General features: G+C 40.7%; 1 protein-coding gene across 2 annotated transcripts in view; it reads right to left on the bottom strand.

The window, feature by feature from the left end:
* LOC134345811 (lysine-specific demethylase 3A-like) overlaps positions 1–12,950 on the bottom strand; it is a 90,383-nt gene that overhangs the window by 55,327 nt on the left and 22,106 nt on the right. For both annotated transcript variants that reach the window (XM_063047066.1, XM_063047065.1), the window contains exons 5-7: positions 12,402–12,526; positions 10,521–10,617; positions 8,336–8,874 (exon numbers count right to left, since the gene is read on the bottom strand). In XM_063047066.1, coding sequence (XP_062903136.1) covers positions 8,336–8,874; positions 10,521–10,617; positions 12,402–12,526 — 761 coding nt within the window. The remainder of the gene's footprint in view (positions 1–8,335; positions 8,875–10,520; positions 10,618–12,401; positions 12,527–12,950) is intronic.

Here is a 12,950-nt window from a genome sequence, read left to right as displayed (position 1 = left end):
ACACATGTTGAACCTTGAAGTGGATGGGCTACGGCAGAAGACAACACCAAGTTCCACTTCTGTACCTTGCACAGTGGCCACTCAAGGTACAGGAGGTACTTAGCTACTCGTGAGCCCGTATCTGGAATACCATGTATAGTATTGATCCTCCAGGCTTGACAAGAAGCTCAGAGACCTTGGCCTTCACCTTGCCTTGTGCAGCTGGATCCTGGACTTCCTGTCAGATTGCCAGCAGGAGATAAGAGTGGGCTCCCTCACTTCTGCCCCTCAGGGCTGTGTCCTAAGTCACCTCCTTTACTCTCTGTATACCCATGTCTGTGTCGCCACCCACAACTCCAATCTGCTAATTAAATTTGCCAAAAACACTACATTGATTGGCCTATCTCAAACAATAATGAGGTGGCCTACAGAGAAGAAATCATCACCCTGACACTATGTCAAGAAAACAACCTCTCCCTCAATGTCACAAAAAACAAAGGAGCTGGATATGGACTAGAGGAATGGAGACAGGCTAACCACTATTAACATCAATGGATCTGGGGTTGAGAGGGTAAACAGCTTTAAGTTCCTTGGCATACACATCACTGAAGATCTCAAGTGCTCTGTATATACCGGCTGCGTGGTTAAAAAAAAAGTACAATAGTTCCTCTCACCTCAGATGGTTGAAGTAGTTTTGTATGGGCCCTCAAATCTTATGAACTTTCTATAGGGGCACAACTGACAGCATCCTGACTGGCTGCATCACTGCCTGGTATGGGAACTGTACTTCCCTCAACTGTAGGACTCTGCAGAGAGTGGTGCGGACAGCCCAGCACATCTGTAGATGTGAACTTCCACTATTCAAGACATTTACAAAGACAGTTGCATAAAAAGGGCCGGTAGGATCATTGGGGACCCGAGTCACCCCAACCATAAATTGTTCCAGCTGCTACCATCGGGGAAACAGTACCGCAGCAGAAAAGCCAAGATCGATCGGACTTCCGGGTCATCAAGGGAATGGCGACGTAAGGAAAAGGTCTCTTGGCCAAAAAGAAGGTAAACTGCCCCAAAATCCAATTTAGACAAATACTTAATATTGTATAACTATATTAATAAAAGGGGCAAGGATGATGTCTAAGAACAAGATTAAAAAGTCTGCTCCGAAGGCTGATAAACATAAAGAGATGCAGCAAGGCGACGGGCCTAGCTCCCCCACGGCAAGCCAGGACGGAAATAATGAGCAGGAATCGGTGACTCTGTCTTTGATTCTCGAAGAGATTCGCGAGTTCCGACAAGGTAACACTAAACAGCTGGAGGATATTAAAGGAGAAATAGTAAAAACTAACTCAAGGATAGATGAAGCCGAAGCGAGGTTTGTTGGAATTGAAGAGAAGCTACAAAACGCCGAGGAAGTGATAGCAGAAATGCTAAAGCTACAAGAGCAGCTCCAGTGGAAACTAGTAGATCAAGAAGGCCGCTCAAGAAGGGAAAATGTGAGCATTTACGAAGTTCCCAAAGGAACTGAAGGTAAACCCGGATTGATGATTCCCTTCGTGGAGAAGCTGCTTAGAGAGAACCTTGATATACCGGCCGCAAAAGACCTACAGATAGAAAGGGCTCACTGCGCATTGGCACCACAGCCTCCTGCAGGCGCCCAGCCCAGATTGATTCTGGTCAGATTTCTCAGTTACAGAACGAAGGAAGAGGTGCTTAAACGGGCATGGCAAAAGAAAGGTTTCATGTGGAGCAACTATAATATCAGTTTAGACCACGACTACGCACTGGGGATTCTTGCCAGACGGAAGGAATATACGGAAACATGGAGAGTCCTGAAGGAAAACAACATCAGATTTCAGACCCTGTATCCAGCTCGGCTGGAAGTCTTTTACGACAAAGGGACAAAAATTTACGCTACGGTGGAGGAGGCAACGTTGGACCTGGCGGACCGGGGACTACCTATTAAAGTTATCACCCAACCGGAGTCGCTACTAGAGAGGATTTGGCAGAAGTCCTGGCAGTCAGTGGGGCAAGGACGCTCCACACGAACCAGAGTGTCAAACTACAAGGAAAAGCTGCAAATATTCAGACACGAATGTACAGAGAATACAGACTAATTAAGAGAAATGACTGAAAAGAGCAATTCTGACTTAAGGTAAAATGAAAGCTGGTATCTGAAAATAAACTAGACGGAATAACTTGAATGATAGCAATATGGTCAAGACATAAATAGGAGAAAATTCTCTATGATTATTCAAACTGCTGAGGGCCCTCTAACACAGGGTGAAGATAGAGGTTATCCCTCTGAACTGAGGCGGGTCGGTGCTCAGGCCTCACTGTGGGAAGTCTGGAAAAACTTTCAAATGTTATACGTTCAAAAATGTCTAGGGTGTGGTTATATGTTTTGGTTTACTGTTGAGAAGGGATTGCTTACTGTTTGGTTAGAAAAGGAGAATGTTTTTTTTCTACTAGAGAAAAATGCAAATGGAATTGGTAAAAATAATTTCCTATAATATTAATGGGGTTTTGAATCCAATTAAAAGAAATAAGATTATGTCTAAATTGAAAAAAGAGAGGGCACAAATAGCTTTCTTCCAGGAAACACATGAGCCAATCTGAACATGGAAAATTAAAAAGAATGGGCTTTAAGCATGTATTTTATTCATCATATAAATTGAGCCGCAAAAGAGGGGTAGCTACTTTAATATCAAGTACTCTTAATTATGAACATATTTCAGAGACTAAAGACAAAGATGGAAGATTTGTAAAAATTACAGGAAGAATAGAAGGTACAGAAATAACACTGCTGAATGTTTATGCTCCTCCAGGTAGTGAATGGTCATTTTATAGAAACATTTTTGACCTAATGGTCAGTTCTCAAGGGGTAGTAATTTGTGGAGGGGATTTTAATATTAGATTAAATCCTGTATTAGATTCTTCAAGAATAGTTACTCAGAATAAACCTCTGACTCGGAAAATGAATTTATTGATGGAGAAGTTGGGAATTATAGATGTGTGGAGGGAATTACACCCCACTAGTAAAGATTATACACATTACTCTTTCCCTCATTCAGCCTATTCAAGGATAGACTATTTCTTTATCTTTAATACAGATAGACTCAGGATAAAAAACTGTAATATTGCAACAATTGATCTGTCGGATCATAGCCCAGTCTCTATGTCTCTAATCCTGGAAAGGAAAATGAGGAAAACACTATGGAGGCTAAACTCACATATACTCAATAACCCGAAAGTAATGGAGAGATTAAGGGGAGAAATCAAAGAATATCTAGACCTTAATGACATGGGAGAAACATCACCAGTGATCTTATGGGATACATTGAAAGCTGTACTGAGAGGGAAAATTATTTCCATTACCACTCACATGAAAAAAATCAATGCACAAAAATTAGCAGACCTTCAAGGAAAATTAAAACAACTTCAAGTTGTAGATAGCAACAAAAGTAATTCAAATTTAAAAGAGGAAATTAGGAAATTGCAAAGTGAAATTGACGATATCTATACGTTGGAAACTCAAAGAAATTTTCTTTACCCGAGACAAAAGAATTATGAAGTAGGAGGTAAATCAGCTAGATTACTAGCATATAAATTATGAAAACAACAAGCAGACAATACAATTCATAAAATAAAGAATCCAAAGACAAAGCTTGTGGAGAGTACAATAGGGAAAATTCAAGAGAGTCTTGAAACATATTATCGAGAGCTGTACTCCCAACCCCGGGCCTCCAATGAACCCTATATAGATAGTTTATTGAATTCTTTAGATCTACCTAAACTTCCAGATTTACAAAATGAAACTCTATTAGAACCAGTAACTGCCAAAGAACTGAATGTGGCCATCTCTAGGTTAAAGGCTGGGAAGTCCCCGGGTTCAGATGGGTTTACCTCAGAGTGGTACAAATCCCTGAAGTCACAGTTAGCCCCATTACTACTTAACACCTTTAATTGGATCTTACAGAGAAGAGAAACTCCACCTTCCTGGAGAGAAGCGATTATTTCAGTTATTCCTAAAGAGGGTAAAGATAAACTGGAAGGTGGCAATTATCGGCCAATTAGTGTTCTTAATTTAGATTACAAACTACTTACATCTATATTAGCATGCAGATTGGAAAAGCTCTTACCTGGCCTAATCCATTTAGACCAGACTGGATTTATTCAACAAAGACAAACACAGGACAACATAAGGAGAACTCTACATATATTAGAACAGGTTAATAAGAATGAGACAGAGACAATGGTAGTAGGATTAGACGCTGAGAAAGCTTTTGATTCGGTTAGTTGGGCATTCCTATACAGTGTTAGGAAGATTCGGCTTTTAAGAAAAGTTTATTAAAGTAATCCAGACTCTATATGACAGCCCTATAGCTCGAATTAAGATAAATGGGGACCTCTCTGACTCCTTTATTTTAGAGAGAGGCACTGGACAGGGATGCCCAATTTCTCCTCTCCTTTTTGGGCTATATATTGAACCGCTTGCCCAACTAATAAGACAAAGCGAAATTGTAAGAGGTATCAAGGTGGCAGGGATTGAACAGAAAGTGGCGTTATTCGCAGATGATGTTTCAGTCTATCTGAGTGAACCAGAAAAAGCATTTATAGGATTGTTTACATTGTTGGATGACTTTGGGATAATATCAGGTTATAAAATAAATGTAAAGAAAACGCAGGTTATGTCCCTAAATTATACACCATCCAAAAAATTGCAGAATACATATGATCTTAAGTGGGAAGCTAAATCATTAAAATATTGAGGAATAACCCTGCCGAAGGATCTTTCAACGCTGTCACAGGTAAATTATGGGCCATTAATCTCAGAGATAAAAGCAGATATGCATAGATGGAATCTTATCCCCTTTTTAAGTTTAAATTCAAGGATAAATACTATAAAAATGAATATTCTTCCTCGGTTACTGTATCTTTTCCGTACTTTACCTGTGGAGGTGGATGATAATCAATTCAGGGAATGGGACAAATGGATTTCCCGCTTCATTTGGCAAGGAAAGAAACCTAGAATTCAATATAACACCTTACAGTTAGGGAAGGAAGGAGGAGGTATGGTTCTTCCTTGTCTGAGAAATTATTTTTATGCCTCACAGATAACCCCTCTGTTATATTGGTGTAATAGGGAATATAAGGCTAGATGGAAGGAAATAGAATTTAGATTGGTTGACAGTTTTCCTCTACAGGCCTCAATAGCTGACAAAGGATTGATGGCCCAATTGGAAAAATTTAAAAACAGTTGGATAAATCTTACATTAAAAATATGGCAGAAGGTGGTTAATTCATGTGGAATTAATAACATGCTAAAACTCTTCAGATGGTGTGCATATGATACCGAATTCCTTCCCAACAGAGGAGATAAAAGATTCAAACTATGGATAAAGAAAGGTCTTATAACCTACCTCTCATTTATACTTAAAAGAGTATTACAAAGTTTCCAAATCCTGCAGGACAAACATGGCCTAGGACACAATGACTTTTTTTTTTAGGTACCTTCAAGTACGAAACTATGTTAACCAGAGTTGTAGATATACAGACCTATCAACAGTAGAATTAGAATTTTTCAAGATTCTTAATTCGGCTTGCGGTTCAATACCTAGTAAATCAGTTTCTCGATTATATAATGCACTCTCCCATGCTAAAAATGTAAACACATTGTATATTAAGGAGAAGTGGGAGAAAGAAGCAGGGTTGGTACTTTCAGAGGAGGCTTGGGGGAAAATATGCAGCTTTCAGTGGTCTTCGACTAATTCTTTGACTTGGAGAGAACATTGTTGGAAAAAATATTATAAGATACTTTAAGACCCCATATCAGGAAAAATATAAAGATACAAACGTGACGTGTTGGAGAAGATGTGGCTCCAAGGAGGCAAATCATTTGCATGTTTTCTGGGATTGTCTTAAATTAAGTCTATATTGGTAAGGTATTCATAGAACATTGGTTAAGGTACTTAGGACCCAGATACCTCTGAACTTCGAGACGCTCTATTTGGGGCATGTATTGTTTCTTGAACAGAAGGAAGACATAAAGTTGCTGCAGGCCCTTTTAGCGGCAAGTAAGAAATACAAACTAGAAAGCGGCTAAATCCAATACCACCTACATTAGAAGATTGGCACAAAATTATCTTGGAAATATTTAAAATGGAAAAGTTGACTTACTCCCTGAGAATTCAAAAAGAAAAATTTTATCAAATCTGGAATAAATGGATTGAATATATAACCCCAATGCGAGCAGACTTTAGATGACTCTCCTAATGATTTATACTGCCCTTCTCATCAACACAGTAATATTGCTAATGTAAGCACCCCTAGTCTAAATGTTTATTGTTTTTGTCTTTTTTTTGTTTGGAAAATAGAGAATACAAGTAAAGGAAAAGATTTGGATAAGGGATAAAAAACGATCACATTAAGTAAATAAGTACATAGGGATCGGATAATTATGATTGGGGGCAGGAGCAAGCATGAACAAGTTAGGATATAAACACCTATAATGGTTGTTACATAGGTTTACACACAACATTTTGGACCAGAAGAAGTGATCCAGAAGAGATGTATGGAAACTATTACTAATCCACTATTATTACTACTTTCCTTAACAATTAACACCATTACTTAGCCTAATAGATTAGAATTTCTACTGTACATAATTATCTAAGTGTCTAATTTCTTTTTATATCATCTCAATGTGTACTTAAGAACGTATAAATAATTACAGTTTTATACATATAAAAAATGGAAAAGGTTATACATGTGAAAAAAAATACATGATACTTGTGAATTCCTTATCCAAATAAAAATAAAATTAAAAAAAAAGAAAAGCTAGGATCAACAGGCTCCAGGAAACTTCCACCAGGCCATCAAACTGATTAATTGACACTGATACAATTGTATTTCTATGTTATATTGACTGTCCTGTTGTACATACTATTTATTATCAATTACTATAATTGCATATTGCCATGTGAAAGATTTTTACTTCTCATGTATATGAAGGATGCAAATACTGAAGTAAATTCAATTCCTTATTCAAGGGAAGATGTTAATGTGTTGGAAACAGCTCGTAAGTGGTTAACTACAGTAATATCAGAAATCAGGTTCTATTATGAGGCACGATCATCCAGTTTTGGTTTGTATCTGCTGGAGTTTAGTAAGTGTACATTTCCTCCTGTGGGAGATTTTAGTACTGTTTGAAGAGGATGTCCAATGAATACAGAGACAAGACAGTTTTCTTCTCAGGGAGTCACGAGTCTTCAAAACTCTTTACTCAAAGTCAATACTTGGAATATTTCAAAGATGGGAACTGGAAAAGTGAGGCGGTGAAAGGTTACTACAGACAGACAGAACAAAGGAGCTGAGATTCCGATCAGATCAGCTGCCTGTAACTGAATGCATTTCCTCCGGGTGCTCCGGTTTCTTCCCATGTTCTAAAGACATACAGGTCAGTTGATTAATTGGCCACAGGGGTGTAACTGGGTGGCATCGGGTTGTTGGGCCAAAGGACCTGTTACCGTGCTGTATTTAAATGTCTAACTGAAAGGCCACCATTTTATTAGTTGGCAAAGCTAAGTAGCAACTTGCTCCAAAATCATAAAAATGTTCATAGATTTTTTCCATTAATTTGCAGTTACAGGATGCGGACATTCCTAGCATCATCTATTGTCTGTGGAAAGTCGGCCACACCAATGGGTCCTGCAGGTGTGGCCAAGAGCACCTTGGGCATTCGAGTACAGAGTTCGCATGTTTCCCGTGACCACACTGGCTCTCTCCACTTTCTGTCCGCAGCCTAAAGATGAGCGGGTAGATGAATAGGCAACTGGAAATTACCCTTTGTGTAGGTGGACAGCAGAAGAAAATGGGAGGAATCGATCGCCACGTGAAAGAGAATAGATAACAAGGAAGTCGAGGGAGGTGGGTAATGGAGCAAGTGGAAATATTCTGAGGGTTAGTATAGATGTAATGGTCCAAATGGCCTCTTTCTAGTCAAAAGAATATGAAGGTACCACAGATTTCTTTCCTTGGATATCCATGCCCCATGCCTCACAACCAAGCTCAACAGAAATTGTGCTAAGCACCAGACGTCTCCCACATGATCACCAACCTCATTGACTGGAGATCTCCCATCCACTGCCACCAACCCAGTTCCCATATACTGCACGGTGTGCTTCCACCTCCTCCCTTCAACAATGCTGCCCAACCTGCTGCGTTTCTCCAGCATTTTGTGTCTGTGTGTTCCTCAAAATTCCCAGCATCTGCAGTCTCTTGTGCTCAAAATAAATTGATATTATGCGCACTGACTGTTAGCAAGAAAAGAACAGATCTGAAATAAGATATGCCTTACTTCGAAAGGAGAGCAGATCGTTGTTTCTTTACTTGAAAGTGTGAAGACAGACCGAGGTTTCTGAAGGTTTGAGGCCCCAGGAGCTGCATTCACTGATGGAACAGCATCTCGAAGGGTTGTGCGAAGGCTACTCCTGGGCTGGACTTTATCCTCCACCACTACCGTCCGCCCGTTATCCAGAGTCGAGAAAGCCAGATTAAAGCTACTCCAGCTATTGTTAAACCCAGACGAAGGCCTTGGCTTCTGAGGAGCTGGAACATTTGTATCTTCAGGGACTTCCTTTGCAAGGAGGTCATTTTTAGGGCAAGCTCCCGATTCCAGAGATTGTTGCACCTCCTTGCCCTGCTGCTCCGTTAGTGCTGCCAGATCAGAGAGGGCCAACTGACCACTGCTGTGCCGAGCAGCATTCGCTGCAGGGATGTGCTCCTTCCTGCAGTACTCGTTCTTGGCCTCTGGCACACTCTTCACCCTTTTGGTTAGATTGTCTTCCTGGACCTTAGTAGACTTCCTTTTTGTACAATGTGCTTTTGTGGATGTATCTGCATTTAAGACACATGAAATTAGTGCACAGAGCCAAACACTAAAGAATCCAACTCTGAGAACATGCTTCTTTGCTGTTTAACAGCACAGACTCGGGAACAGTTGATGACCTTAGGCCTGTACTCAGTAGAGTTCAAAAGAATGGAGGGAGGGTTGGTAATTTTCTTAAAGCCTGCTGAATACTGAAAGGCCCAGGATAAAATGGATATGAAGGGATATTCTTTTAGAACTGAGATGAGGAAGACATTTTTCAGCCAGATGCTGGTGAATCTGTGGAATTTGCTGCTACAGAGGACAGCGGATGTACTCAAGGCAGGAATTGAGGGGTTTTTGATTGGTTGGGGGAGACGGCAGGAGAATGAGATTGAATGTGAAGAAAATAAATTAGCCATGAATGATTGGTAGTGCAGAATCAATAGGCCAAATGACCTGATTTTGCTCCCATATCTTATGGACATGAACTAAGGTCACTGGTTAACCCCACAAACTAGGAGCTGTGCCTGCCTCAAGGCAAATATAAAGATTTAATCAAAATATCCACCTTCATCTGCAACTTTTAGTGCTTTTTCTTTGGAAGTCTAGAAAATGTATTCAGCACTGAAATCAGAGACTTGGATTCAACCCCACTAAGTTATTATGGGTTGCACAACTCTGCATTAGTTGGCTCACAGAATATGCTGCTTGATACCTGATGGATTCCTTTTCTTAAAGGTGGCGGGTTTTAAGAGGAGGGGGTTGAGGAGGACAGGGGTGCACCTTTCAACCCACCAAGTCAGCCACTGGCCTCCCAACCTCTGCACCTGGCTCAGTCTGTTCCTTAACCACAAGCCTTTCCACATGAAAGACAATTACAGACTACTTAACCCTTTCTGAAGTAAGTTAGATCTCTAGATTGAATAGGTTACGTCTTTATTTCATGGAGCGTAGAAGATTGAGAGGAGATTTGATATGGCTATATAAAATTATGAGGGTTATGGTAAATGCAAGCAGGCTTTTTCCACTGAGGTTGAATGGGACTACCAAAGGTCACAGGGTAAGGGTGAAAGGTGAAAAGTTTAAGGGAACGAGGGGAAATTTCTTCACTCAGAGGGTTGAGAGAGTCTGTTGCACGCGAGCTCAATTTCAACATTTAAGAGAAGTTTGGATAGGTACAAGGGTATGGAGGGCTATGGTCCTGGTGCAAGTCGATGGGAGTAGGCAGTTTCAATGTCTTGCCACAGACAAGATGGGCAGAAGGGCCTGTTTCTGTGCTATACTTTTCTATGACTCTAGTAAGATCTTAACAGTCTGATTACCTTTAAGTGACCTTGAACTTGCAATGCCAACTTTCGAGGGAAACACAAGAGGTAGGACTGTAGGGTAACACTACAAGTTGGCTGCTAATTAAAATTGAACAAACACTTCCAAAAACATAAAAATGCCGGAAACACTGCACAGGAGAATCAGGGATCATGTTTCAGCTCGAGACCGTCCGTTAGTTTGTTCCCTGTTAACTTTCACAACTGTGCTCATCCCCTAAAACCTTTATTTATGCCATGCACCCTTACCATTAACCAAGAGGTCCAATTCTCTGCCCTAAGATAATCCAGCTCCCTAGAGATTGGTTAGGAGAAAAACAGGTAGTGAGAAGATGACTGAAACTCACCAGATTCTATTTCTACCTTGGTCAGCGCCTCAACATCCTCTTCATTAAGGAACGCCATGTGAATCAGAGCTGGGTCAACAACTTGCGTCTCCTGCAACTGCAACAGTCAAACAAAAACAAAAGTTCTGCAACTTCAGTATTGTCTGCACTTCTGGCTGCCTCAATAAAGCAGCAGGTACAATGAAAGGTCCCACCCGCTCCATACACTCTCTCTTCACCCTGTTCCCGTCGGACAGACGCTGCAAAAGCTTGAAAACACAGGACCAGCATGCTCAAGGAGGTTCCACTCTTTGGAATCAGAATCTGCTACTACTGAACTGTTCATAATATTTTCAATCAGTCAACCAGATCACAACGTCTAATAAGTATCCATCTGGACGCCGGAGGAGTACATGAGCCAGCATTCTAATGAGACAGCACCAACAGCGCACTAATGATGGCTTCTTGACCACAGCTGAAACTTCTGCAAACATTTTGCCAAGCTTGGCAACCAACCAAACTTCCAAATAGCCAACCTGAGCTACCAATGTTGCAAAAAGTTTACTCTGCTGTGATAAGATGACTGAATAGCTCCCTAGTATGAATGGACATTGACCTCACAATCTACCTCACTGTGACCTTGCACCTTGCTATCTATCTGCACTGTACCACTTCATTACACACTCTCATGGTTTTACCTTGCACCAGCTGAATGCATTGTTGTAATGAATTGTTCTGTTTGGCTGCAAGACAAGTTTTTCACTGCATCTGAGTGCACGTGACAATAATAAAACAATTCACCAGTTTACTCCAGGGCAAAGCTCAAGGAAGATTTGCACAAAGCAGGTTGCCACTGAAGAAGAAAATAAGTTAAAAGACTTCAGTTTGAGCATCTGTTAAAGGGTCAGTCCTGCAGGGCATGGAGAATGAATTAACAAGAAGGTTCAGGGACGACTATACAGCTTCATTAGCACACAGGTTAGTTTAAAGACAGTGGAGTACAACTACAGAGTTAAGCCAGGAATGATCCATATTTTACTATCAGACACCTTCTACTTCAGCCCTTTACCTTTTCCACCTATCACCTCCTGGCTTCTCACTTCATTCCCCTCCCCCCTCCCCGCCATCTCCTTATACTGACTTCTTTCCACTTCCTTTCCAGTCCTGATGAGGGAAGCTGGCCAGACACACCAGCTCTTTATTCTCCTCCATAGATGCAGCCTGACCTGCCGAGTTCCTCCAGCATTTTGGGTGTGCCAAGTCAAATGAAGGCATTTCTGCACACAATTACCAACCTGGATAACTTTCAACTCCTGGGAGTTCATCTTTTCTTGGACTAAACATGCAATTTATAGAATTGTGCTTCCTTGACTGTTCTGGAAGTGCATTTCAAGAAGGAATACAGCATGCAATCTTACTGGAATATGTACCTAATACTAACTAGCCACCAACACTCTCCGAAAAAAATTAACAGAGCACCATACTTTTGTTATATTTCTTCACAGGAGGCCATTCAACTCTCTCACTATGCTAGCTAGCTCAGAGCATTCCAATCAGTTCTATTCACTCAATATCTCTAAAGTGCCCACCTCTTCCTCCAGGTCTCCGGCCACCATCAACACTGGAGTCAGTTTTTACAACAGCCAACTAACCAGACCGCACATCTGTAGGAAGTATGAGGGAACAGGAGTGCCAGGGAAACCCACCCGCTCACAGGGAGATCATGCAAACTGCATTCAAATACCATCTGAAGTCAGGATATGGTTTGGCTTGGTGGTGATGTTCAACAGTCTTAAATGCATGCCAATTTGTTTCAGGAGCCTAAATTTTAAATTCAACCATCTTTAGAGGACAAATAAAACTGTCGCTCAAATTTTAGAGGGCAGTAAAGATCTTTATTACCTGCTCATTTCTGATCTGCACCAAACCAGTTGTTAAATTGTGATGAGTCACTGTGGCTGGACACCAATGGGTAGAAGTTTTCAAGTCATACACCTTAACTTTATAGCCAGTCAGGTTGCTTGTACCTGGTGAACAGACGAACACAGGTCAAACGTAAGCACTGTAAAATGGCAACCAATGAGGTTCAGAGCTCCACTTTGCAGATCCACATTCTGAGACTTCATTTACTCTTTCTATTTCAAAAGTTTAAAGTTAATTTATTATCAAAGTACATTTATGACACCATATTCAACAGAGATTTGTTTTCTTGCAGCGGTTCATTGTAGAACAGAGAAAGACAATAAAATCAATGAAAAACGAGAAACAGCCTATATGCAGAAGATAAAATTGTACAAAATAAGTAAATACTGAGAACATCAGTTGATGAAACTTTGAAAGTGAGCCCACAGGTTGTGCAATCAGTTTGGTGTTGAAGTGAGTGAAGATATCCACGCTGGTTGAAGAGCCTGATTGTTGAAGGGTAATAGCAGTTCCTGAACCTGGTGGTGT

The sequence above is a fragment of the Mobula hypostoma genome, chromosome 4 (assembly GCF_963921235.1).
Source record: "Mobula hypostoma chromosome 4, sMobHyp1.1, whole genome shotgun sequence".
NCBI lineage: Eukaryota > Metazoa > Chordata > Chondrichthyes > Myliobatiformes > Myliobatidae > Mobula > Mobula hypostoma.
Note: the sequence above shows the minus strand (reverse complement) of the source record. Positions and strands in the feature narration are given on the sequence as shown.